General features: G+C 53.8%; 1 protein-coding gene, 1 long non-coding RNA gene and 1 pseudogene across 6 annotated transcripts in view; 2 read left to right on the forward strand and 1 right to left on the reverse strand.

The window, feature by feature from the left end:
• Positions 1-323: 323 nt before the first annotated feature.
• GATA3 (GATA binding protein 3) overlaps positions 324-27,225 on the reverse strand; it is a 28,488-nt gene continuing 1,586 nt past the window's right edge. Inside the window, exons 1-6 of one of the 5 annotated variants that reach the window (XM_087857737.1) lie at positions 20,421-20,537; positions 18,230-18,867; positions 15,315-15,851; positions 9,756-9,901; positions 5,233-5,358; positions 324-1,157 (exon numbers count right to left, since the gene is read on the reverse strand). In XM_087857737.1, coding sequence (XP_087713863.1) covers positions 873-1,157; positions 5,233-5,358; positions 9,756-9,901; positions 15,315-15,851; positions 18,230-18,470 — 1,335 coding nt within the window. In that variant the 5' untranslated portion in view covers positions 18,471-18,867; positions 20,421-20,537 and the 3' untranslated portion in view covers positions 324-872. Of the gene's footprint in view, positions 1,158-5,232; positions 5,359-9,755; positions 9,902-15,314; positions 15,852-18,229; positions 18,868-18,977; positions 19,272-19,306; positions 19,672-20,420; positions 20,538-27,225 lie in introns of those variants that run through there. The other 4 variants (XM_087857738.1, XM_087857735.1, XM_045812920.2 and 1 more) reach the window with 4 other exon arrangements.
• LOC148107408 (uncharacterized) lies at positions 22,255-27,167 on the forward strand. The gene is made up of 3 exons (XR_015722471.1): positions 22,255-22,751; positions 25,104-25,304; positions 26,131-27,167. It is a non-coding gene; the product is annotated as an uncharacterized LOC148107408 (long non-coding RNA).
• On the forward strand, positions 22,749-25,075 carry LOC148107409 (uncharacterized; annotated as a pseudogene).

Consider the following 27,225-nt stretch of genomic DNA (forward strand, 5'->3'; position numbering starts at 1 on the left):
CTAGTTTATTCAACCAAAAAATTGAGAAAGAAGGAAAATATGAAAACAAAAAGTAGCTCTTAACACTAGCAGTAAATAAATTTGTACAACAATTCAGTCTGTATAATATGATGAAATAAATCTACATCTTTTCTTATTTTGGTGCTTTGAATTATACATACAAACAACAATTACAGGGACTTGTTCACAAAGCCGGCAGGCCTGAGTGGGTCTCTCGGACCCCCTCGATGGCAATGTGTGTGAGTGGCCACAATCACCGCCCAGAACTGACAGAATTTCCTAGACGGACGCCCACCGCTTTGAACAAATGATTTGCCTATGACTTTTTGCTTTTTTTTTTTTTTTGCTTTTTTTTTTTTTTTTCCTGTTAATGCATCCAACCACTGTGACCAGCGCAAGGACTCAACACTGGCCGTTTGTCCGTGTGAATAGCAGACCTAGTTTCTTCTTAATTTCCACACTTTATTTCCCCCGTATTCCTTAAAACTCTTGGCGTCCTTCATGCCTTTCTTACAGCTACGCGATGCAATAACGTCTTCTTCAAATGTACAGTATTTTCTTACAGTATAAGTTATATGCAATGTTCGGCATGGTTTCTTTTTTTTTTTTTTTTTTTTCACAGCACTAGAGAGACCCTGATAAATAGGGAATAGGAGTCTGAATGGCTTATTCACAAATGGGATCCAGATTCAGCGATCGAGAACACAGCACAGTGAGCTCGTCTGCAAAAGTGGCAAACGCCATGTTGCCTTCTGCCTTCAAAAACATAGATCCATCGGTTTGCGGCTTCATGATACTGCTCCTGCAAAAATGCACGTAGGAGGGGCTGGAGGGACTCTCGCCGGGAGGCCTAGAAGCATCAAGCAGGGGCTCTAACCCATGGCGGTGACCATACTGGAAGGGTGGTGAGGTCCGAAGGAGAGGCTGGACGGGGGGTGCATCGGCGTCGGCGTGGTCAGCATGTGGCTGGAGTGGCTGAAAGGGGAGATGTGGCTGAGAGAGGACATGTGTCTGGACAGGGCGGCCGGGTTGAACGAGCTGCTCTTGGGGAAGTCCTCCAGCGTGTCGTGCACCTTTTTGCACTTTTTGGACTTGCTAGACATTTTTCGGTTTCTGGTCTGGATGCCTTCCTTCTTCATGGTCAGGGGTCTGTTAATCTAAACAGAGATCAATTTTTTTTTTTTTTTTACTTTTTGGCTGGCTCTGAAAGGGCACAGGCTGTCACCCCTCAACACAGTCGCTCTGCCCGCCCCGCAACAGGGATCTGCTTTCAGGGGCTCCTTCCTCCCCACCCCCTCCTGTCTCCCTCCCGGGGACCCCGAGTCCTGCAGATTCTGTGGCGAAGTTCCGACTGTCCGCCTCTCTCGGTTGCAGCGACCGAGTGATCATGGGTGAGGTGTTCCAACGCAGAGGGTTTTGATCACATTCACCCACATCAGTCACTTCGGGGAAAACGTGCCTCGGGAAACTCCGCGTTCCCAAGGACCGTATTCTAGAGACCCACCCCATACGACTGCATTTCTCTGGTAACTATTTATAATACTGGTCTGATTTCACCAGAATCTCCTTCGAATATTTCATGAGAATGGAGGCAAGGAAGGAATCTTTAAGAGGGAAGTAACATTGTGTCTCCTCGTCGGAAATCTGCAGTAGGACCAAGAAGGAACTGCCAATGCGATCGATCTTGAGAGTTGAACTCCCTCTGCCTGGAGAGACTAGGGCTGCACCCCTCTCCAAAGTAACGTTTGGATGCCTCTCTTCTGCCTGGCTTTCTCGCAGTAAGGGATGCTGTAAAAATCTTCCCCTGGAATGTGTAGGTTTGGGGGCCGTGTTTTAATGCAGTGTGTCTTTTCAGAAGGTGGTCTCTCGCCCCCGTCACCGCAACCGAGCAATGACTCAAAGTTGCAATTTCTGCCTAGTTCTGACTCTGCACCCTTAACCAGTCAAACAGCCGAACGACCTGTCACCAAGTACTTGCTGTAAGCACTTCGGGGCGTGCACAACTGTGCTGGCATGAAAGCACCCTCATCTGGAAAATCGGAGATCAGGAGTGAGCTCCTGGAAAGAGACAAGCAAGGGCCTACTCTGAAGGTCTTCAATGAGTCTTCTGCATCTGAGACAGCATACCATGTCTCTCTCTTTTTGAGAAGCCTCTGTCTGTTTTGTTTTTAAAATGCATTTGCTGGGGGTGGGGAGGGTGGGTAGAATCAAGAGAGGGGACTTTACAGAGCAAGCAGAGATCACTCCCCACAAGAAGTCAGAATCGGAGGCACCTCACTGGCAGACATCTGCCCCATGCATCAAACCACACATGTAGCCACACTTCAGGGAGATGTGGCAAACCAGCTCGAGGGGAGATGTCAGGGTCCCAGTCATTCCTGACTCCTCTTCCACCCGGGGCCTCGAGGGTGGAGCAAGAGAGGAGGCTTGCCTGGCTCCAGGATCTACCTGTCTGCTCCCCAAGCTAGAAAAGGACAGTTAAGGAAGACAGAACCCAACGGCCAAGAGCAAAGGCTGCCAACAACGCTTCTGGGAACAGCAGACACACAGCATCCTGGGGTTGAGCTGGGAGAGGTCACCCCGAAGAGGGGTACAGAACTCCATGCTGGGGCTGAGACCCAATTCCCTCTTGTGCCAGGAAGGTAGAAGGGCTAAAAGGTCACTGCCAAAAGAACATCTCAGGGTTCCTTCTTCAAAGTGACAATCAAGATAAAGATGCAGCTTGCAGAGGTGATAGGAATCTACTGTCACATCAAATCTTCCCCCAAGATAATGTCTAGACACACAGCTCTTTACGCGGGTATCTAGATATACACAGCCAGATATCTAAATATAATATCTAGTTACACAGATAGCAGCACAAACCCAGATAACTAGTCTCAACACCACCTAGATACACTGATCCTGAGATAGGTAGTTATCGAAACACCTAGATAAGAAGAAAGGAACTAAGTCATAGCATACATGCACAGGTATCCAAATGGGCATAACAAACATGATGCAATGAGAATGTTAATAGATTATAATCTCCCGTCGTTAGATACACCTAAATTGCCTCCTTTTGTGAAGTCTTGCTAAACCAGAGAAGATGGAAAAACCACTCCTATTGGGGAGCAAGGTCCTCTCCCAGCCACTGGAGCCCAACCACGAGGTCGGGAGCAATAGTTAAGAATAGGGTGGGAGGGGGTGCCTGGGTGGCGCAGTCGTTAAGCGTCTGCTTCAGCTCAGGGCGTGATCCCGGTGTTCTGGGATCGAGCCCCACATTAGGCTCCTCCGCTGGGAGCCTGCTTCTTCCTCTCCCACTCCCCCTGCTTGTGCTCCCTCTCTCCCTGGCTGTCTCTCTCTGTCAAATAAATAAATAAAATCTTAAAAAAAAAAAAAAGAATAGGGTGGGAGTGAGCAGTGAAGATTTGATGAGAAATCAATATCCTTCAGAGCTTTCCTTAGATCGGACACAGTTGAGACCATATCTCCATCATGGCTAAGTAGTCTGAGAAATTTATGGCTGGTTAATTTCCCAGCCTTCCTGTGCTTCTGTGGGAAGAGGAAAGAAACATACATATGCAGCCAATTCATTACTTTGAATTGAACTCTGGGACATGCTGAGATGAGAAAGTGTTTACTTTCCACCGGTCACTATCAGTCCTAACACTCCTGCTCTGAAACCAGTCCCGGCTCTTCCGCTCCATCAGCCATGTTCGTTGGCACAAGACACTTGATGCTCTGAGTCATAACGCCTTCAAGTACAACGGAAATAAAATAATTTCTGCCCTGTCTGCATCGTGGGACTATCTGAGGCTCGAATGTAATCAAGTAACTTGAAAGTTCTTTGAAAACCATAAATTACAGCCAAAACAATCGGGAAAGGCTGTACCAATGGCCGAGTACCCCAGAAACTCTGATCCCCCAAATCTTCCAGATTTTAATCACAAATCTGTTTCTCTCCACTGCAGGGAGCAGTAAATTCCCCCCAAAGTGAAAACGGAACTCGGGGTTCACTGCTGATAAACAGGTATACACTGCAGTCCAGGGATCGAGAGACAGTGACAGCAAGACCAGTGCCGTCAGGCTGGGCATCGCACAGGGACCATGGCAGGAAGGGATGACATGGAAGGCAGGGACAGGAGTGTCACGGGGTCCCTGGACATGGCAGCAACTTACTCCCAAAAGGCAAAGAAGTTCTCCTGTGACTCAAAAAATCTAACCAGAAAAGCTTCCTCCTGATTCCCAGGTATTCCTGGGTGAGACAGAGTCCCTGCCAGAATGGCCCTGAGCAAGAAGCTTCTTCCCCATTCAGCCCCAGACTTTGCCAAAGTCAGATTGGCAAGGAGACCTTAGCAGAATCCAAGCAAAAGAGGCGAGTGAGAGACACAGAGGGAAAAATGGCCATTTTCTTCTTTGGGATGAATTAAACTTCAGGCCTCATTAGGTCATGACCTATCAGCCGGAGTTTTTCAGACAAACAAAAAAATACCCGGATTTCTTTTGTTGTTGTTTTGAACGTAAAGATATTACAAGACGGGAGCCCCCCCCCCCCAGTGAAAAGACTAGAAACAACACAGCTATGCTCAGGTGACCGGCTGGCAATTCTCATTCTACAAAGATTATACAGACGAGGAGACAAGAGTTTCTCTTCCCTGGTATGGATAACCTCACTCGGCTGCTCTCCCCCAGTCTCTGCGGCTGAGGACAATGACATCGGAGGAAATATGCCAGACATTTCATTTCCCAACTTTTATACAGAGAGTCCATTTAACATTCACAACAGGTAGGCGAGGCTGCTCCCCTCGGTGACGGACCTGTACCGTCTCAGTACTGCATGGGCCACGCACACAATTCCACTCCATTCTCCCCACCTTTCCCCTCCCCTCTCCCGCCTGCCCTCTTTCCCTCTTTTGCAAAAAGTAAGTTTCAACTGCAAGGAAACATCAAACGGTAACAGTTTTCCAAAGGGAAGACTGGAAAGCCCAGGCCAGGCCCCCCTGAGGCACTGGATGCCCACATCGCCCTGCTGTCCACACAGACCTGGGGCGCGGGTCGTCCTCAGCCCCACACTGTCCCGTCTCAGCACCGCCATGGGGGACAGAGTAGGTCCCCTCTGACGCTGCTGCTCTGAGGTCTGTGATTTGGCCCAAGGGAGGGCGATCTGATGGAACAGGGGACCCGGAGCAGGTGACGCCTTCTCCCAGGCACCCCCAGGAAAGGAACCAGGTCCGGTCCCGGGACACTTACATTGTGAAGCTTGTAGTACAGCCCACAGGCGTTACAGACGGGGTCTCCGTTGGCATTTCTTCTCCAGAGCGTCGTGGTGGTGGTTTGACAGTTCGCACAGGACGTACCAGCCCTTCTTGCTGCCGACTGGGAGTGGGGGGCGGAGAGAGAGAGAGGGTAAAATCGAAACAGATGTGAAATGGGTTTTCAGAACCACGGAGACACACTTACAAAAAGAAAAAGAAAAAAATTATCATTGAAATCAAAACTAGCAAGTGGCCCACATGAAAGTAATAAAGATCCCCAAAAGCTGCCTCAAGACGAAAAATACAGCCAATCCACTGGCATGGGGAGCATGTCACACGGTCGTCAAGTGACCAGAATTTCACCTGCCACTCTGCGGGGCCGAACCGGGAGGCTCAGAGAGCCAACGCCACCTCCCCTGAGCTAATGGTCCCCTGAGCCTCGTCCAGCAAAGTTGGCCAGATGTTTAACTTGTATGGGTAGCAACTTTGAAGTAACCGTGGTACCAGGCTCTCAGGACCCCTGAGCCCCGGACTCCCAGGAGGCCTTTTGCAAGGACAACTGCCAAGATCAATTCTCACCGAGGCCGCTGGCCATCACAACACACTAAGAGCAGAGGAAGAGCAAACCCAAACATCTAGAGCTCTTGACAGCTCCCAAATCAAGAAATGCTGGTTTAGAAAGAGAACAGGGGGCCCGCACGGCAGGAGAGTGTCTGCGCCCCTGTGTGTGTGTGTGTGTGTGTGTGTGTGTGTGTGTGTGTGTGTGCATGTGTGGCAGGCACCCACAGGACGGGGCCACTTAGGAAGCACCAAGCAGGACATCCTTCGTGAGCCAGACCCCCAGCAGACCTGCAGCAGCCCTCCACTGGCACGGCCCAGCCCTTCCAGGCTCAGGTCACTCCTGGTGACCATCCCCCTCCTTCTGGGTAGGTGGCTTTCAGTTCATGAGCCAAACTGAAAAGAATGGAGAACTCTAATAATCAACAGGAACCCCCCCCTCCCATCCTGCTCTCATCTCATTTCACCTTCGTGAAATTAGGTATTTCCTATTTGCTGTTCACAGAGCCCAAGAGTTGCCGGTCAGATGTCAGGCTCGGCTTGAATTTTAATTATTTGATTGTGTCACTGACTTCATTTCCTTTAAGAAGAAGATTTTTCTTTCGCTTTTTGGCGCACTTAAACTTACATGGGTACTATTCTCTACGTCCACGCTTTGAGGGGGAAAAAAATTTTTTTTTTAATTCAAACACTTTCCAAAGAAAACGAAGTGGGGTTCCTCTTAACATATACCTCTGTCAATTCCTCCCCCCTCCCCCCGGACTACAAAGACAATTTTAACTGCAAAAGAAGTATTCGCCAGCTCTGGACTCAAATATATTATCAAAGGCCAGAGAAGGAGCAAGAATTCAGCTATCTGTGATCTAGAAAATTCCGGCATGTTTATAAAAGCCTGAGTTCAAACTAGAGGGATCGTGGTATGCTTTTCCATCAATATTTCCTCAAGCAAAAAGTTAGGCCACACACCCAGAAGTGCCAGATATGGGAAACCTCGTGGCTATTCCGAATCAAGCCGTCGGATTCCCTTCCCTTCAAACCACTAAATTGTCCCACAGATAGGCTCCTCTTTCCTGCAAGCTTAAAGAGCAGAGCTATGGCTTTTATTTATTTACTATTATTATTTTTGTTATTCTTCATTTTCTGTGTTTTAAAAAAACTGGGAAATAAAAAGAGCGCTTCTCCGTCATCACTGAGAAGGTCCTGCTTTCCAGCTGTCCGTTTTGGAAACAGTTTGCCATAGTCCAGGGACTTCGCCTCTGACCCCGCACGTCCGCGCGCACCTGCCTGACGAACCGTGCTGAGCTGAGAGCGGACTAACTTTCACTTGTACACTCTTGGGAAGAAAACGATACAGAAAATCAGTGCTTGATGATTCTGACAACGATGGTATCGTGTCATTATTATTATCTTCCTGCACTTTTTCTTGAATACAGATACTGACATAGAGTCGATGAATATCTACGCGGGCAGCAGATTTCCTAGCTCAGCAATTTTAAGGTGTGCCTCGAACGCATAATGCCAGGGGGTAAAGTTCAAGCTCCACGCGAGGAGGTCCCCGGTGCCGTCCTTCCCAGTATACAGACAGTAACGTAAATACAAGCGGCCTCAGAATACATCTCCGGTCCACAGACTTGATGCGAATTTATACAGAACCTCTAAAAGCCACACTGTTTGGTTCACTCGCAGGAGACAAAGTAGATTAATAAAGCAAGCTCTACTCAGCTGGCCGTTAGACATACGAAAACCCTGGCAAGCCTCGGAAAGAATATTCTATGGATCTCCTCTCTGGTCATTTCTTCTATTTCCTGCATGAGCTTATTCGGGGTTAGATAGGCATGTTACGGAAAAGCTAGCTACATTTATGGGCTGGGTGGTCTTCAGCGAATCAGCAAACGTGCACAAAATAGCAAAGTGGGGAGGCGGGGCTGGTGTGAAGAAACAGGAAATATAAGGAAGAAGAAAAAGAAAGTTCTAGGTACTCAGAAGCCAAACACATCTAAGGGCTAAAAAAAAAAAAAAAAGGAAAAAAAATATCCTGAATGTGCTCTGAGTCGCTCTCTGGAGCATATGAATTCTATGGAACTAAAAATATAAAAACCACCCAGAACAGATGACTAAGACAGAAAAGACAGCTTAAAATGTGACAGCCAATGAACTCCGGAATTAAAAGCAATTATTACTCAGAGTTCTAGAGATTTCTTACGAAAGGTGAATGAAGACAAACGTGTATAAAATGCAAGCAGAGCCCTCGGATGCAAGCTGCCCAGACAGAGGAAACCCCAAGGAAATGTCAAATGCACTCTTGCTCACCAACCAGCCCATAGTCTGAGAATTTATACCCTCTTTTTTCTTATTTTTTTTTTACCTTAAAAAAAAATCCAGTTATAAGGATGGTACCATGACTTATTTTAACAAGAAAGTTGTTGTTGTTAGTTTTGTTTATTTTCCTTTCTTTCTTTCTCTTTCTTTCTTTCTTTTCTTTTTTTTTTTTTTTTTACTAAGGCCAGGTTTGAGTGATTCAAAACATTCTTTTGTGGTGCGATCATATTCATTCTGCACTAACACCTCCAGCCATTTTTTTTTTCAAACACTTGTTCTGATACGTTCAAACATCTTGATGTTTAGGTTGGGGAAGCTGAGTTGTTGTTTATGAGTTATCTCCAGTGCTCAGATATCCGGCAGCTTTTTCCTAGGAAGTTAGCTTTGCACATGAGAGAAAGGAAAAAAAAATACCCAAGTGCATGGGGACAAGTAGGGGGAGGTTGAGAACGCTGGAGAAGGGGGCAAAGATCAGAAGGAATAAAGCGGGGAGACCGAGGATAGCCAAAAATTAAAGTCACGTGGGCCCTTCCATCCCTAGAAAGTTTTTCCTTCTTCTGAAAAGGATGTGAAAGGTGTTGAGTTGCATTAAATCTGATGGAGATGACAAATAGTTCTTTAAAAAGAATACAGAGGATTTGTTTCTCCTCTCCCCTCCCCCCCCCACACTTAGAATTCGATGGATGCAGCTTTATCCACTCATCTGCATGGGGAAATTCCCCTCCTCCCCTCTGTGCTTGGTGAATGTCATCACCACAGAAAGCATTTTGATCTCTTCACTGTGGTTAAGGTTATCATTTGCCAAGCCTGCTTCTATTTGTCCGTTACATCCACTTGCTATTCCATCCGAGCCTGAGGTTCCAAAGACAAGTTCACAAATGAAATTCTCCTGCTAGTTTTCCTTATAAATTGCTCAAGTATTCCTAAGGGTCAAGACATTTGAGAAAGAAAGAAGGAGGGGATTAAAAACCGTCACCCTCCCGGTAGAAGTTCAAAGGGGAAATAAGAACAAATGTTACATGAGACCAAGAGGCAAGACAGGAATCACAGGGCTTTTCCCAAAGGCATGAGCTGTGGAAAGTCTTCAATCCTTACGACCAGAAAAGAAGAAAAACTCAGCTAGACTCAGTGGCTGCTGCTAGTGAAATTCAGCTAATGGGCCCCAATGATCTTAAAGCATGGGCGCAGGAGACCCCTCCGTGGCAATGAACCTGTGCTCAATTCCTAGGGAGGGGGGAGTCTGCCGCGTAGGGATGTGTTCTAGGTGGTTCCTGGTTCATGCATCCGCACACCACGCTTCTCCGTCTGTGGCACAGCCATTAGCGATGAATCGGAACTCAGTTGCCCTGGTTCCCTCTCATTCTATTTGTAAACACATTAGAGATTTGATAACCAAAAAGCCAGCATCCTTAAAAATTTGCTAAGTGACTTGGGAAATGTGATGGGAAAGAGCGAGCGAGCTTCTCTGTATATCGAATTTGAGAAGAGAAAAAGGGGGCAGGGGGGAAAGGATCCCAAGCAAGCTGACATGATTTTGAGCTGTCCTGCCAATTTCCTGCAGAAAGCTCTCCTTCCTGAAGAGAGGAAATTAAAAACACACAATGGTTCGTGTTGGATCAGTGTTTCTGGAGGAGAACTCACCAGCCTTCGCTTGGGCTTGATGAGCGGTCGGTTCTGTCCGTTCATTTTGTGGTAGAGCCCGCAGGCGTTGCAGAGGTAATGCCCAGTGCCATCCCGCCGCCACAGCGGGGTTGAGGTGGCCCCGCAGTTCACACACTCCCTGCCTTCTGGAAACAAGACCACACATAAGTCACTTATGGAAGGAACATTGACAGCACTCAGAAGGAGGGAATGAAAGTAAAATTGGGAACTTTTTTTTTCTCTTCTCTGCTCCCTCTGTTGGGGAACTTTCCCACCACCTCTCCCCCACCTCCCCCTCCCCCCACCGCCTCCCTTAAGATGGCTCCCGAGTGGGGAAGAGTCACCCTCTGGCCCTGTGAAAGCTTCACCATTCCCCGTACACCGTTCAGCTCCCGCCCCGCCCCACGCAGAGGCTCATGAATAAACAGCAGCAGAACCTTGCTCTGGGCCTGCCTGACTTGATGGGGAAGATCGAGCCCGGCCAAGGAAGAAGGCAAATTGCAACTTGAAATAGTGCCCTGAGAAAATTCTAAGTCCTGGACTGTGGCAAAGCAAAACATTCCACTCGGTTCCCTCAAAGGAAAACAAAGGGGTCTGTCTATAGAGATCAATTAAATCCTGACGATTAGGATGGGGAAAAAGGAAAGATGAATCAATGGCTAGATACAGAAACAGATAATAAATCGATGAATAGATTGATCCATTGGCTGATTGATTTTGAGGACCCAAGGCTTTAGATTCTACTTCCAATAAAACTGGAAATGTCCTCAGCTGGCAAATAATAGATGAAGACCCCGTGGGGTCCCCTCATTCCCCCATCACCTTTTCTCTTCCTAGAAGAGGCCAAGGTTTTCTGTAATTTGCCAGCCACCGTGACCCACACGGAAGGCGAAGTATGACCCCAGCTGGACCAGGCCAGGAGGTGTTGGAGGGAAATACCCCTGGAGATGCTGGCGGGAGGAAAGGGCTGGAAGGAGCAGCATGAGGGGCAGATCAGGAGAACAGGCCAATTTAAGAGAGGGAGGGGGGCGGCCTCTGGACAGCTCACTAACCGAGGCCTTCCTGCAGTTGCTCTTTTTCCAAAAAAACAAACAAACAAAATAAACAAAAAAACCGGCCAGGCCGGTTCACTCCAGGGGCAGGAGAGTGACCCAGACCCATCTCCGGAGGGAAAGCTCCTGGAGAGAATCCTTCAAAATACCATTTTAGGACCATGGGGCAGTTTGCTCACTGATTTCTTTCCAACTTCTGTGGGAGAAGGAAAGGGAGGACCGTTTCTGGGAGAACCTGCCCAGCTCTTGGGGGGCCTCATCCTCCTGGCGGGCATGTACCAGCATCTCTGCCAACCAACCCAGACTGGGAGGAGCTCCCTCCCCTCCCACCCCACCCCTGCCCCCACCCACCACCGACCCTGCAAAAGCCGGTAGCCCCACTGAAGCTGGTCTCCCAAGAGGAGGAGTCGGGAGAGGGTTTCGCTTTCTCTGGGGTTGCTAGGAGGGAGGTTCGGGAGGATGACAGGGGACAAAGATGAGCCCCTAAAGGTTGTTTTGTTTTCTGAGCTTGATCGGCTAATTCCAAACTACCAGGAAGCCAGGGTGGAGGAAGAGAGCGGGGCAGGCTGCTTGGGAATCTGGAGGACTCCCTACACCAGGAGAACAAGGCTGACTTGGGGGCCTGGGCCCTGTTTGGCCTTTGGAAACCCCTAGGCAAGTATGAAGGACGTGGGGGGGGGGGGGTGTCACACCTGTAAGCTGTTTTTTTTTTTTTTTTCCTTCAGGGACAGGTTCTAGGGAAGGAAAGAGACTTTCAGAAATGGAGGGTTTTGCCTGACATTGGAGCTCATAATGGTGCTGACTAGTTTTTGTCCACTTTCCTTTTTCAAAAAAAAAAAAAAAGACGAAGAAGAATGTAAGGAGTTAAGGAAAATGTTTATATATATATATATATATATATATATATATATATATATTCTGTCAAATTCCAAAAAGCTGTTCAACCCAGGGTCTACAGAGAGCCTCCCCCAAGCCACTGGCATTACCCACAAACTCAGGCGCTGCTGAGCCAGGAGCACGTGTCCAGGTACAATACCTACTGGTCCTCAGAAAGGCTTGGGACCAAATTGCATGGACACCTTCCACTGGAGTCAGAAGCCTGTGGCCTGGCTGGCGGGACGAGGGGGAGGCACGGAGGAAGGAGAACAGGGCAAGTGGGCGAGAAGGCGCCTGCTGCAGCCCAGCCAGGGGGCGGGCAGGCCGGGCAGTCCCCGTGCCCACGCAGGCACCGGGTCAGCCCCTTCTGGGGGCAGCGACGCCGGCCTGTGCTGGCCTGGGGCGGGGGGACTCAGGCCCACTCCCCACGGGGCCGAGACAGGGGCCTGTCGGGTCCCTGTCACTCTGCCCCTTGCCTGCTGGGCCGGGAGGGCTGGGCGAGGTGTCGCCGGCCCCCTCCTCCCTGGCGTCCCGCAGCCGGGCTGGGGTGGAGTCCCGGCGGCGGCAGGCGTGGGGCCGCAGCCGGCTCCTAGGCACCCGGGGCTGGGGGATCTCCCGGCCTGACGTGAGTAGTCTGATTTCCTTTCCTCTGTCAGCCAGCGGGGAGGATGACAGCTTCCTTTTTAGAAGGACCTTCAGAACTAGCAACGGTTGCCTCTCCAGCCAGGCTCTGCACACTAGAGCAATTTTCTGTCTTGATTCACTCCGCAAGTTTGCGATTGCCTTGTCTGGCTTTTTCTTCCTTTCTTTCTTTTTTTTTTTTCCTTGTCTCATTGTTGCCTCTAGTCTGTGACTTCAGCAAACAACCAATTTTCCTAATGGAGGCCCTGACTGTCTCCTGCTTTCTTTCCTTCTCCTCGCTCACTGCCTGGTGTGAGCTGCTCAGACAGCTCTCTCTCTTAGGTGACAAGAACCACAGAGCTGCGAGGCCTCCTGACGTTCGACAGCCATTTTCGAACACCCCCCTGGCCTCCAGCTGAAATCCCGAGACGGGCTGGACGGAAGGAGTAGGAGCTGGGCCGGAGGCTGCAAAGGGGAAGGTGGGGCGAGATGCCCCCCGTCAGAGGAGGGTGGTGGGGGGCGGGGGAGTCGAGCAAGGGCCCTTCGCTAAAAGGCTTTGTCTTTTGTTTGCAGAGGGAGACCCAGCACTGACAGCCCGGCGTTAGAAAAGCACGAGGTGCCCTAACCACTGCTTCAACCGTTCCTCCAAAATGCAACAACCCTCTCTTCTCCCGTCTCTACCTTCAGCAAGTGCCTTTGCACAAAGTTCAAAAAGAAAAAAAAAAGCAACCACTAAACCCCAGAGAACTCCCTGAAGAACTGCTGCCATTTCCACCCTCTCTACCCGGAAGGGTCTAGAAGCCCTCCTCCCCACTCCCACACTCCTGAAAGTCCCAGCTCCCTGGCTGCCCAGGTGTCTGCTGTGGGGTTTCTGACTGTGAGAAAGGAATAAGAAGGGGGAAGTAAAAAGCCAAATCGCAATGTCTCTCTCCTCTCCCCACCTACCAAAAAAATAATAATAATAAATAAAAAGTAAAATATGTATTTTTTTTTTCAATAGGTCCGTAGTTGCTCCTGGTTCTGGTTTAGGGTAACTGCAGCCCTTCCTCCCACCTGCCCCCAAATGTTCAGAGGCTTGAAGAAAGAGTGAGAGAAAGGAAAAGACTAGCTGAAGGCTGAGGGTGTGCACACAGAGGGGAGAGAAACCAGGGGCTCTGGAAAAGTCATTCTGTCCCCTCCCCTACTCAAACCACCACCCCAGCCTCAGATACCATGATCTTCCCTCAAAACTTTGCGCTACCAGAAAAGAGAACTTTAAAAAAAAATTCCCATCGCTACCTCAAAATGCATCGGTTTGCTCTCTTTGCAATCAGTCCTCAAGCCCTGATCTAATCCTGGCTTTTCTGAGCCAAGCTGAACCCCATTTCTCTGGAACCCTCCACTCCATGCCCAAGCCCAGCCCCCCGGCAAGGCAGCCTGGCCACTTTCCTCCGCCTGTTCTCCCTTCCTCTTGCTTTCTCTTTGACTCCACCAGCGAGCCTACCTCCCTCTCCCTCAGCCGACTTTCATGTACTGAACATGCAGGTCTGAGTTCTTCTGTCAGCCTAACCGCATCCGGACTCTATTAAAGTTCCTGGCGCGGGATAAACAATGTAACTGTCGCGTGCAGCAGTCTGAAAATAATTGGATTAGCTAAAACATATCAACTAAATAGAGACAGTCCTGCCCAGGCAGTCGGAGTGAATGTCACCCTGGAAAAAACCCCTGAAAACTGATCTCATGGTCACTGGGCTCCCAGAGCCCTCCCTCGGAAGTTTTTCAAACCCGGGTTTTGCAAGCCCGGTTGCAAGACTGCTCGTCCCACCCATAAAAGACAAGTGATTTTCACCATTTCTTTGTATATAAGAACTCTATAGACAGGGGCAGAGGTGAGATGTTGGAATGAGTCAGGACAGACAGACCCACCCCGAAATGGACCCACCCAAGGAGACAGAACAATCTTCGAAAAATCATCTTTTAAACTATAGCTGAACCGCATGTGAGAGAATCCCAAGGTCTCTCAACTACTCAGTTAGAAGCAACACTGGCGATGGATTATTTTATTTTGAAAGCCAAAATATGTTGTGTGGCTTTGGTGGTGGTGGTGTCGTTTTTGTTTTTGTTTTTGTTTTTTTTCAAAGCAAGCGTCTACAGCCAGAGAATAAAGATGCAGCTCTCCTTTAGACAGGGGGTGCTTTTTTTGAGAGAGGATGAGCAGAGAAAGCGGAGATCGGCACCTAGGGAATGTCGTTCTGTCCTTCCTACCTCCTGTGGCTTCAGATCAGTCGAGGAATAGGTCCTAAGACACCTTCCTGCCCCTGCCTGTGTGCCACCACAGCTAACTGGCCCCCTGGACGTTTGATTTGCACTCCAGTTTCCCCAGGGCAGAGCCCACCTCTCTCCCAGAACTGAGGGTGACAGCCCCTTTTTCTACGTAAAGAATATGTGAGCTGCTTTTGCCAGGGTCCTGCCCCCCCCACAAAAATATACACATGCTTTATTTATCCATGTCTGTATAAAGCGCTGTCCTCTGTTGCCTGCATGACCCCCTCTGAGCTGAGCCCAGAGGAACAGGCAGAAGGCCTGCAGAGGCCAGGGGGTCAAAGGAGGGACCTGTGTTTGTTTAGGTTTGAGGAGGTTTCGTTTTAGCATTAAACACTAAAGATTTATTCCCTGGGCTTTCCATTTGGTCTTGGAAACTGACTAAAGGTTACTGGCAGAACCCAAAGGTCCCCAGGCAGGCAGGACAGGGTATTTGTTTTTGTTTGTCTTTTTCCTTCCCCAGCTCATGGTGGGGGGGGGTAAATTAGATCCCACTTCCCCTCTGCTCTGAGGACTGGAATGAGATAGGACACACCTCATTCTTTCCCCCCGCTGGAAGAAAGGAAAGAAATCAAATCTCAGAAGGGTCTGGAACACCAGCCAGCTCCCTGGAGGGGCCAGACTGCGGTTCCCTCCTCCCTGCCCTGGATTTAGGAGAAGGGAGAGGTGGGAAGAGGAGAAAGGGGCGGGGGGCAAAGAAGGTTCCTACCTGTGCTGGATCTCGCCTTGGGCCTCGACTTACATCCGAAGCCGGTGGGGGAGCCCCCCAGCAGGCTGCTGGGCGGGAAGAGTCCGGAGCTGTATTCGGGGACGTAGGGCGGGTACGTGGTGATGGGGTGGTGTGCCGACGAGGCGGCCCCTCCCAGGGTGGTCATGCTGCCCCGCGAGTGCGTGGACTCGAGCTTCATGCTGTCGGGCAGCGGCACCTGGTATTTGATGCACTCTTTCTCGTCCTGCCGGCCCGAGCCGGCCGAGCCCGGGGTGGACAGCGACGGGTCCGGGGAGACGTCCTTCGGCGGGGTGGGCGGGAAGGTGAAGAGGTGCGGGCTGGAGTGGCCGGCCGACAGCGAGGAGGAAGAGGCCGGGGGGTAGACGGAGAGCGGCCCCGGGGAGCTGTGGTGGATGGACGTCTTGGAGAAGGGGCTGAGGTTCCAGGGCGAAGCGGTGTGGTGGCTGCCCAGCGCTTTGCCGCCGTCCAGCCAGGGCAGGGATCCGTGGAGCAGAGGCGGGCGGCACACCTGACTTCCTGCGCGGGAAGGAGGGATGCAGGAGAGAAAAATACCGGTGAGAGCCGCTTTGGAGGCCCTCAGACACACCTGAGGTTCTCCCCCTGCCACCCCAGCCTCCCTGCAGAGCAGTCCCAAACATGCCTTGGACCTGGGCGCCGGCCCACTCCTTCACCCAGGCTGCCCCAGAGTACCTTGGCCAGCACAAACTTATACCCATGTCTCCCACACGAAGGTCCCATCAAATCCAGCAGAATTAGGGGCCCGTGTCTGACACCCAAGAGGTGCTTGGAGGGAGTGGAGAGAGCCCCTGGGCACATTTGTTCTCTCCAGATACACTTTCTAAATGGCATCCCCTGAGGTCTCTCTCTAGAACCTGACTTGATTTATTGGTTTCCTTCAATGGCCCAGCGTCCCCCATCCCAGACCTAATCCCAGCCAGCCCGTAAGAGTCGGCTGGGAATAATGAGGCCTGATGCAGCGAGCCTGGGCGCACAAGGGCTCCCCACCAGGAAAAGACCCGACCCCGGAGAGATGCCCCGCTCCCGAGGCCCAGTGCAGGAAGGAGGGTGCCCGTGCTCGGAAGGGAAGAGAGGGAGCATTTGGGGGTTACTTTCCAGTAACCCTGCTTTAGTGCTTTCTCATAACTGGCAAGGCCTGAAATGGGATTTGCAAGGACATTTTAATTTCCCAGACTGCTGGAGGAAGTTTCCAAGGCTGGACCCTGCCTTTCTCACCCTCCCAAATCCTACAGAAGGAAGATAAAGGAAACCCCATATGTGCCCTCAAAGTTGGGATTGCAGCAGTGCCATAGGTGACTTTTCACCTGCGCCCCTGGACACAAAATTCCTGTGGACGCATATATTTCACTTCTCCACAGGGCACTGGAAATACAGAGTTTTCAGACGGCCATAACTCAGACACGTCCATACACCCTGAGAGGGGTGCATGCAAACGACAAGTGCAAATCCACACACTTATTGATCTTTTAATCCACTACCTGCCTCAGCATCTGACATTCTATTTACCCATGAAGAACAATACTGAAACTAAAATCTTGAGAGAGGAAGGGGAGGGGAGGGGGAAGGAGAGTTCTCTGAACGCCAAGGGTCAAGATTCAATGTTATGCAGGAAGTACTATAGTAAATAATATTAAGTCTGCATCTACCGCATTTCCACTGAACCGCTGATCTGCACAGAACAAGGGCAAAGAGCGCCCCATCCGCAGAAACAATTGTTTAAAACCTGGTGACAGCGGGGCGGAGGACGCCTGCTGCGGAGGGGCTCTGTCCTCAGCGCCGACGCAGGCTCTAAGTAGGGGGACCAGGCAAGACCTCAATGGCCCGGACTAAGAGAGACTCACATTTTCCCTGCCTGAGACTGCGTCTCTATTTCTTCTTTAGGAACCCACTTACACTGGAAAGCTGAGAGCTCCCCCCCCCCAACTACACAGGGCTGCATTTCTTAACCTTTCAGAACTCGTCTCAACTTTTCAAAGGTGAAAGAGAAAGAAAAAAAAAAGAAAGAAAAGACAATTGGAATCTCTCCCACATAAGAAAGAAATCCCGGTGGGTCCTAAATCTTCTTTGGGGGCCTAATGGGACTGCTGTAGGCCGGAGGAGAGAGAAAGACCAGGGTTTGGGGGAACAGGCAAGGAGGTAACCTAAAAGCAAAGACGCAGGAAAATTCTGTGCAGCCGGGAACCTAGGAAACTTCAAATGTCTCCCATTTAAGACAGTAGTTTCTCCACTAAAACCCCCTCAAGTACCAGCATTCCATTCCTCAGAGCCAAGAGGTAGCCGACCTGCCTAGAAACGGAGTGCACTAGCTTTGGGGAAAGGTCAAAAACCAGGGATGCGAATTAAATTTCTCTCGGGCCTTTCTGAAAATGTGCCGGAAAAAGAAACTGAGGCACGCTGGCAGAAGCCCCTCCACCCCACCCCACCCCACCCCGAGAAAGAACTACAGGGTAACTGGGGGAGCGAAGCCCTCTTTGAAGGAACCAAGTCCGAGCCGGGTTTGGCCGGGGCCGGCTGCGGGCCCACGCAGCCGTGGCCGCAGAGGCAACGCCTGGGCTCCCGGAGCCCGGCACCCCGGAGGCCCCCGAACCTGCGGCCGCACCGGGAGAGAGGGCTGCAGTCGGGCGCCTGCCAGGTGAGCGCCAGGCCCAAGGCACACCAGCCGCGGAGACGCCTGCTGCGACTTTTTAAAAACACACTCTCCCGGCGAGTGAGACTGCTTCCTCGCCCATTTCCGGGCCCCAATTTTTTTAATTGTAGCAAGAACAGCACTTGGGGGCTTTCGCTGGATCTCCCCACCCCCTGGCCCCTCCCCGCCTCCCCGGCGCGGGGGAGCGGCGGCGGCCAGGCTGGGGTCCCCGCACGCGGGGCGGACTCACCGTGGTGGGTTGGAGGATACCTCTGCACCGTGGCCCTCACGGAGTTTCCGTAGTAGGAAGGGACGTGGTTGCCTTGACCGTCGATGTTAAAAAGTACATCCACCTCCTCGGGCAGGGGGTACTGCGCCGGGTCCATGTAGGAGTGGCCGAGGCCCGGGTGGTGCGTGTCCGGGTGCTGCCCGTTGAGGACCGCGGGGTGGTGGTGGCTCACCCAGCGCGGCTGGTCCGCCGTCACCTCCATGGCCCCGGCTGCGCTCGCGCCCTCTCGCCGGGCCCGGAACCCGCGCGCGGAGAGGGAGGGCGGTCGGGCTGGAGGGTCGGGGGGCTCTGAGGCTCTGCAGGTGCTCCTGCCGTCGGAGGGGCGGGGGTCGTTGAATGGTTTGTTTTCAGTGGGGCAATAGGAAAGCTGGGAAGGAAAGGTGAGCAAAGGAGATTTTAAAAAAAATCTTTAAGCAGTAGTTTAGCTAAGAGAAGAGGAGGAAGAAAAAAAATTCCAAAAAATAGGTACGGAAGGATAAAGGGGGACCAAATTCTAAAGGGGGGGAGGGTGAGCGAAGGTGGCTGGAATTCTGCAAGTGAGGCTCTTCTGCACCGGGGCTTCCTCGGCGGCTCCGAGGCTGAGGCTCTCCTCGGGTCACCTGCGAAGGAGAGAAGGGGGAGACCTGGATGAGCTCCTAAGTACTTGAGCACCTGAGTTTATGAAGTGGCACCACCTCCCCGCGAGCCGCCCGGCCCCGCGCCCGCGCACCCAGGACACGCGCACACACGCGCACTCGCGCACGCCTCCTCCCGAGCGAGGCCAACCGGGACGCGGCCGCCCAGGGAACGACTCCCAGGTACATCCCTAGCAGCCCGGCTCTCCCGAGGGCCCTGCACTGACTGAGCGGTTCCAATTCTGCCGACGGCTCCCTCCCCCCCCTCCCCCCCCCGGGACAGCGATCCCGGGACCTTCCTTCCAGGCCTCTAGCAACTCTCCAAAAGAGGAGGGCTGAGTTTAAAGTGTTCTAAAGTCCTCCCAAATGGAGCAAGAAGAAAAAAAAAAATCAGACTTAAAAAAAAAAAGTTGCCAGTACCAACCTGGGTAGCGAGGAGCAGAGAGGAGGAGGAGGAGGCGTGTGACCTGGGAGAGCAGAAACTGCTCGGTCAGATTGCGTGGCTCGCTCTGTCGCGCGCGCTCTCCGTCTCTCTCTCTTTTCCTCTCTCTCTCTCTCTCCCTCTCTCAGTATTTTTTTTTTTTACAGGGAATGCATTCTTTCTGAAAGTATCAAGACGGCGCCAGGCAGCTCAGTGTTCGCAGACAGCTGTGGCGCGACGCAACTTAAGGAGGTTCTAGTGTCATCCGCGCCGAGGGGGAGGAGCCTGGCGCTGGCGAGGAGGGGACAGGATCACCAGCACAAGGAAACTGCAACCCAAACCCGCTCCAGGACCTCACCCCCCTGCACCCCTCCGCCCCTGCACCCGCCCCTCCACTGACCGGAAGGGGGGCGCCGCGGAGGGCCGCCCGGGCGGCGGAGGGGCGGCGGGGCGGGTGGGTAGGCCCGCTGGGTTTCGGGCGGAGGGGGCGGGCAGGAGGGAATTTGCGCTCTGGCCCTTTAAATGTGCCTCCCGCTCCTGCCAATTCATTCCGGCTCGGTTCATTATTCCGTGCCGGGGAAACTGGCCTGCCCCATTCATAAAGTCTATTTCTACAGGCAGCCTTTCTTTTTCAGACTTTTTTAAATGACCAAACTTGTTTTTAAATTCAATCCAGGGTATTTGGGAGCTTATTGATTTGGCGCTATGTGCATATAAAACTGATCAGAAAAAAAATTTTTTAATGCCAAAGTCCCTTTGAGATTTGCCTCTGGAGAGAATTGCCTAAGAGACAGAAATGGGGCAAGAGGAGTAACCTTTATTGGAATGTCCGTGTTACTTTGGTGGTCGTTGTCAACATTCCCCCCAGCCTTTTGTGTTCACAAGCCCCTCTGGATGGACGTTTCCGCTGTTGCAGCTGTCCCTTCCAGACCTGATATTTGTAATCGATGCGTGCTTCTGACTTGAGTGGCAATAGGGATGGAAGAAAATGAAAGGGAGAGAGAGAGAGACGCTAACTAGCCCCCTGAGTACAGTGAGAGTGATTGCAAAGAAAGAATTCGGGTCTTCTTTCCAGTTACTCAACTTTTCCCTTCACCCCGCCCAGGGCCCTACTTACTCTGGCTCCCGGCGTTTTTCCCCAGCCGAGGAACCAGCCCCTTCCACCTACCCCCATCCCGGCCGGCGGGCAGGACTGCGACGACCTTCCCCGGACTTGCTCGGCCTGGCCGGGCCCGGCAGCCCCGGGCGGAGGGGGTGCGGCTCCAGAAGCCCCGGCGAGGGGGCGGGGCGCGAGGGGCGGGGCCGGAAAGGGGCCAATCAGCGGGCGAGGCTGTGGTCGGGCCGCGATTGGCCGGCCCCACCGGCTCCAACCTCCCCGGCCTCGCTTGGTCCTTTGAGCCACTGCATCCCCTAGCGGCGCCCAGGCTCCTGCAGCAGCCGGTCCCGAAAACGCGGCCGGGGCGAGCAGGGGTCAGGCGGGAAGAGAAGACTCAGGTTCCACCCTCTGCTCACCTCAGGGCAATGTGTACAAGGAGAGTGTGGGTTCCCCCGCAGGCTATCCCACGGATGGTACCAAGAGCTGGATTTGGGGTTTTATCTGAATTGAAGCCATTAGTCCCTCTTCGCTCCTCTCCCCCATAAAATTCCCTACAAATACAAAAAGTCGAAATAGAAGAGACCGTCCCTGAAAGTAAGTTCTGGAGGATTCCTTTCGTGCGGTCAAGGAAAATCACCAATATTCAGCCTAACTTGGTGTGTGTGTTGGGGTGGGGGCGAGAGATGTCTTGTTTTAATACACAATCCTTGTAGAAAGATTAGTAAAATTTATTTGAGAGTAGTGGAAACGTGGGTCCTTCCGATCTTGGGTTTGGAGCTTCTCCTGAGTCTCCGTCATCTTAAATCTGATGTTTGTTAGAAATCAGGGTTGAGTTTCTAGATACGGGACAGGAAGAAAATTCCTAAATTAAACACACGCACCACCGCCCTGCCCCCATGTTTCTCCTGAGCCCATTTAGTTCCCGTTTATTAGGGCGGCCCAGTAAAGAAGCATCGATTTTTCTTTTCGCTCTGACCACTTCTCTCTAGAGCCAGCCAAGCTGCCAGCTTCTGCTCCTGCTCACGGTGCTCTCCAAACCTTTTAATTATTTAGTTTGTGTCTACCATCCACCGGAAACCGCTTCATAAACAAGGACGGACGAGAGCGCACACATTTTTGCTAAAAGTCCCCGAGATTAAGCAGAAGGATGGAAGCGGGGGGGGGGGAGCGCTTCTTGGCGCGTCAGCCCGGGACGAGGCGACGCTAGACCCGGACCCCGGTTCAAAATCACGCGCGGAATCCCAAACGTGGCTTTTTGATCCGAGACCTGGATGTCAGGGAAAAGAAAAAAGGGAGCCATCCTCGGGAGAAAAAAGCTGCTGGCGCCAGAACTTGAAAATGTTAACTTGTGAGCTTAGAACAATTTTAAAAGACAAAGGGAAAATATTTGTGAGAACGAGGCCTTCCGGTGCGGTGCGGCGCCTCTCCGATAACGCACAGAACTTGGGGGGGGGCATTATTCGTTTTAATTAAAAGCACCGTGTCGGGCTGCACAGCGATGGAGAGTCCTCCCAGCCCAGCCCACCCCCACCTCCTCCCCACACCTTGGAGAAATAAAAGATCTCGAAGGCTCTTGGTCTGGGTGGTTTGAAGCTGGCAGAGAGGCGTGGGGGGCTGCGGCTGGATGCCCGGTGTAATGGAGCCAGCCTGTAGGGGGTATTTAACATTTAATTCCCAGCCGGTCCGCCCCTGTTCCCGGACTGACAGTGGGTAATTGGGAAAGAGGACGTTGCTCTTTTGATGGCCCGCGCCGGCCAGTCTCGCCGACGCCACACTGGGTTTGACGTCACGGGCCCAGCCCCAGAGCCGGGAGCACAGAGAAGGGGGGTGGGTAGGGAAAAGGAGGGGAGGGGGATACCCGGTAGGGAGGGCCGAGGTCGGCCCCGGGATCCGTGGGGAACGGGGGGAGGGAGCGAGGCCGGAGAGAGGCTGCAGCGCGTGGCCTGAGGCGGAGAGCCGGGCTGCGGGGGTCTGAGCCAGGCCAGGCGCCGGCCTGACCCGCCTCGCCGGCAAATGCAGGCCGGGCTTCCTCCTCCCTGTGCGGGCGGGGGAGGGGAGGGGGCTCGAGGCCAGGGAAGGGGGGGAAAGGTGGTCCAGACTCCCCCTCTGCCGTAGCCCGCAAAGCTGGGATCCTGGCCTCCTGCAGAGAAGCCTCAGCGCCCTCCTGCCGCCCTGACGGCCCCCTCCCCAGGAACCCCGGCCCTGGCCTGGTCTAGCGAGTCCCCCCTCCTCCCCGGGAGCAGCCGGCGGAGCGGCGGTGGAGGAAGCGAGGAGACCCAGGAGGATATCGCCGCCGCCGCCGCCGCTGCAGGGCCCCGGGCTCCTGCAGGGCGCGAGGCCTCCCTCGCCAGGGTAAGGGGCTGTCGAACGGCCTGGATGCCTGGGACCCTGGGGGCAAGCATCCCGGAGCCAAGCGAGGGACGGCGCCGCCACCGGCCCCCGCCCAGGAGCCGGGGCCCAGGGCTGTGTGTGGGGCGGCGGGAGCCAGCGTTGGCCTATCTGAAACCTCAGGCCTCGAGGCGGCTGCTTTAGGCGTCAAGTTGAATGGGGTGTGTGTGCCCTCTTGGGGAAAGGGTAAGAAATGGAGCCTAACTTTCTCTTCTTGGTTGGGGTAAGCTGGGACCCACACACACCCCCAAACACATGCCCAAGTACAGGTCCCTCCCACCCGCCCTCCCGGGACTGCGGAGGCTCAGTCCTGATGGAAGTGGGACACCCAGTCCCGCAAAGGAACCGGAGCCCGCGGCGCAGAGGGGAGGAACGTGCCCCCAGGCTCACCCCTGGGGTCGCAGGACCCAGAGAGCGGAGATCCACGCGGCCAGCGCCACCCACCCGAGCCTGGCGACCGGCGCATCCAGGCGAGCTCCGCGGGGCCGAGGTGCCGGGAGAAGCGGCCCCGGGCGCCCGCACGCTGCCCGCGGGGGATAACCAGAGAGCCCAGCCTCGGGGTCGAAGTCATAAAGCTACTAATCCGGCGCAGGGGGAGTGAGCGTGCTTCGGGCCGCCTGGGGCGGTCATTTGAGCGTGTTTACTTAAGGACTTTGCAAGCGGAGCGCGCGCGAAATAGTCGGATTTCCAGCGAGGCAGCAAATATTTGCAGGCAGGAGAAAGAAGCGGAGCCGGGCCGCGACGCCGCGTCCCTCCCCCCGGAGCCGCGGCGCCGGCCTGGGCGGACCCGGCCGCGCAGTTAAAGACAGAAATGAAGCCGGGAACCTGCGGGGCTGGGGGCAGGGAGGGCGCAGAGCTACAGCGAAGGCCAGAAATTGGAGCGCGGCCCCGAGGCCCTGGCGAGCCGGGGCTGGGGGGAGGAGAAGTCCCTTCCCATTCCAGCTCGATCAATCTTCTTTGGCTGCGATCGGTCAATAAAAATGGTGTGAACCGGCCGTGGTTGCTGTACGTCTGGGGAGGAAGTGGGGGCCAGAGGTGCCGAGGCCGGCGCCAGCGCCCCACACCAGCCCGGTTCGCGGCCGGGCGGTCTGCAGGCTTCAGGCTGGCGGCCAGTTCGTCGCCCGGAGCCGAGCGCTGCCCGGCGGGGCCTTTAATTGGGTGTCTCCATTTTAATAGTGGCCATTGTTGGAGCAATTAGCGAGAGACAATAACCGCCAAGAGGCGTTTAATTCGATTCCTTGCGCTGGCTGCGCCCGGCACAAGGGGCGCTCTGGAAGAAGAGGCCGGCGGGGAGGATCTGGTTAAGTGCCGGATGCCTTCCCTGGTGGCTTGGTCTTAGGTGTGGGAGTTCTAATGGAGCAAGCCGAAAGCGGGATGAGAGCAACCGGGTCCTGATCCAGGACCGGGAAACCAGTCCTGGGCCTCGCTAGCCCGGCGGGGCGCCTCTGGGGCCGCCGCGCCTGCTGGCAGCACACGTCCTGGCTGCGACAACTGCGCCGGTCCCCGACGCCTGTTAGAGGGAGAAAAGCAGAGAGGACGGGGACGTGGAAAACAGGCCTCCTTCCTCCTCAGCCCTTGGGCCCCCACCTCCATCACCCAATTTCCTTCCCAATCGGGAAGAGAAGAACCCCCTCTGGCGCGTACACACCTCCCCCTCCTCTGCCTCGGCCCTCGGATTAGGTTACCATGGCCAGGCGAGGATTTTTACTGGTTACGAGAATAGCACAGGTAAAGCTGTATAAACAGCTCGCAGGCTGCCGGGCGGGAGGGTTACTCCGGGGACACGGCCCAAGGCGCCACCGCCGGGCGTGCGCTGCACGGGTGAAATGGCAGGGGAGCCCGCTTGGACGCGGCGCCCCGGGACAGCGCAGGTTAAACACATATTATGTTGGATCTGTGCAGTTCCCATCCAAGCCACCTTCTCTTTCCCGCATGAACTGAAATGCAGAGAGTGAGGAGATAAAGGTGATGAGAAAGAAGCAGGCAGTGAGCATGCCGGCTGTTCTTTCCAAGTGAAACTCTACGAGCAGGGGACTTGGGGAATGAGGAGAAAAAGGGGACCCCAAAATTCACTGTCAGAGAGCACATGTTGGAGGCGGAAACGTCAAAGGGGAAACCCACGGGTACTCAGGCGAAAAGAGTTCCGCACGCGCAGCTCTCCTCCCGGTTCCCACGCCCACCCGCCTCTGGCCTAGGGTCTACCTGCCCTGAGAAATGAGCCGTCGCTTTGGGGGTGGTAAGTGGTTTGATTTACCTTTTTTTTTTTTTTTTTTTTTTTTTTTGCTTATTCATCTATCGGCGTTTAAAACTCGGAAGGAAACCCGCCCAGGCCAGGAGGAGCAGCGAGAGCTGTGTGGAGAGTCAAAGAGAGAGGAGATGCCTTCTGAGATTACCCCTTCCTGCTCCACTCCCCACGCCAGGTTGGGCCCTCCAGCCTCGGGGGATCCTGGCCCTCCCTCTGCCAATACCCTCTTCTCGGGTGAGGAAAAACCCCGATTGTATCGAGATAAAAATTAGGTAGGTAGGGGTGTAGCGGAAAGGGGAGGAAGGAGGGAGAGGACAGGGGATTTCTGTTTTCGAGCTTAACAGTGCACAGGTTGGGGGGTGGCACTGGGGGGAGCCCCAGTGTTGGGTAGAAGAGAAAGATTCCCCTGGAGGATGATTCAGAAGGAATGCAAGTCACCCCGGAGGAAGGGCGCACCTCCCAGCTGCCCCCTCCCTCCTCGCAGTGGGAGCCCAGAGAGAGGAAGAAGGGATGGAGGGACTCCAGAGGGTCGCATGGTCCCTCCGGGGCCATAGGCCCTTTATTCAGCTAGACTCAGGCTCTCCTCGGGGGCGTTCTCAGGCCATTCCGCTGAAGCAGTCGGGGTTCCCTGGGAAGGGGGCGGCCCCCGCAGCCAGAAAAGTAGTCGGCAGTGCGAGATTCACCCGTGAGAGCTCCAGGCAGGTCCCAGCATTTTTTGGACAAAAAGGGGTGCCCTTGGGCCACCTGCTCCACTCCTCCTGGCATCCCAGCGCCCCGGGTCTGTCGTCTGCCATCTCACTGCCCCTGGCCGGCCCCGGCTCCGAGCCTGAAAGGCTCGCCTTACAAGACTCTGGCTACTCAAATTTGGCATTACAAGAAGAGGGCTTTATCTTGGAGCTCTTGCGTTTCTACCGCTCTGGATTAGTCGGGAAACTGGGATGTGTTTGTTCCTGGACAATCGGCAGTGGGCTTCAAGGGAAAGGGGAGTTCGTAACACACAGGGAGAGGGAAAACGGGGGCAGATGATTTCATTCAGATCAGGAGACCGTAGAGGCAAGCTTCTAAAAGCACGAATTGTTCATGTCTTCCTTTGGATAGCGGAGACCCCATCGTAAAATCTGGGAACGTGCGGGGCTCCGAGGTGTGAAGACGACGGCCTCCTGCGTGCGCCCTCCCGGACCCTGGCCACCCGGCCGCCTCTCCCTGCCAGGCCCCTGGCTCGTGCTCGGCTCTTCGCTGTCTGCCACCTCGCGGACCTCAAGCAATTTGTTATATAAAACAAAACAGCAACCACACACATGTGCCTGCCCACCGGCAGCCACGGACGCCCAGGGAGACCCCCCCCCACCCCGCTCCAGCGCCTCGGGCACCGCATTTCTTTCTCATCTTCCGGCGGCGGCTTGGCTGCCACCCCCCTCTCGTCCAGTCTGCCCAGCGACCAGAAGCAAAAAGGAGTTCGCCCTCCAGCTCCGGGGCTTCCCTGGCCCGATCGCCACCGTTTTTTAAGCTCTCTCCCGGTCCCCCAGTCGTGAAGAAGAAGGTGATCAGAAATATTCGGCCCCCACACAAAGACATACCACAAAACAAATGCACATTTCTGCGTGAAAAGGCTCAGAGGCGGAGGAGACAAACATCTCAGTACAGCCCAGAAATGATCAGAACAAGCTGGGGCGAGAGAACACTGGGCTTTGGGATTCTGCCCCCACACACACCTTATCAGGATTCCTAATTCCCTGCCACCTCCCAGGGTTCCCGGACACAAATCGCCTCAAATTCCGAAAGAGGGGTTCTCAGCCACCCGCCTCCCACATACCTGCCCCTTCCTGAGGCTCTCTCTGTGTGGCCCTGAGCTGCTGGGCGGCCCAACACGGAGGCTCCACCAATGAGTGCCCAGGGGCGCCCACTCCCATCCACTCACTGCACCCCCGACTTACCCCCACCTCATATATCAGCTGCGAAAAGGCAGGGTGGAAATAGCAATAAAAGAAAATGCAGCCTTCCCTGTCTCTGGGCTTTGGGCAGGACCAACTAACCCCAAGCTTGAGTAGCTCCCCCCACCCCCCCCAAGGGGCTGGCAGAGACCGCTTGTGTGGAATGGAAGGTGGGACTGTGGAGATTGTGTACCAAGTGCCACTCACCCGTATCCTCTGAACCCAGCTGGGTTCTCAAGCCAGGAACCTTAGGCCTGGCAGG

The sequence above is a fragment of the Ursus americanus genome, chromosome 31 (genome assembly GCF_024610735.1).
Source record: "Ursus americanus isolate L20-20 chromosome 31, mUrsAme1.1.p, whole genome shotgun sequence".
In the NCBI taxonomy this organism is placed as follows: domain Eukaryota; kingdom Metazoa; phylum Chordata; class Mammalia; order Carnivora; family Ursidae; genus Ursus; species Ursus americanus.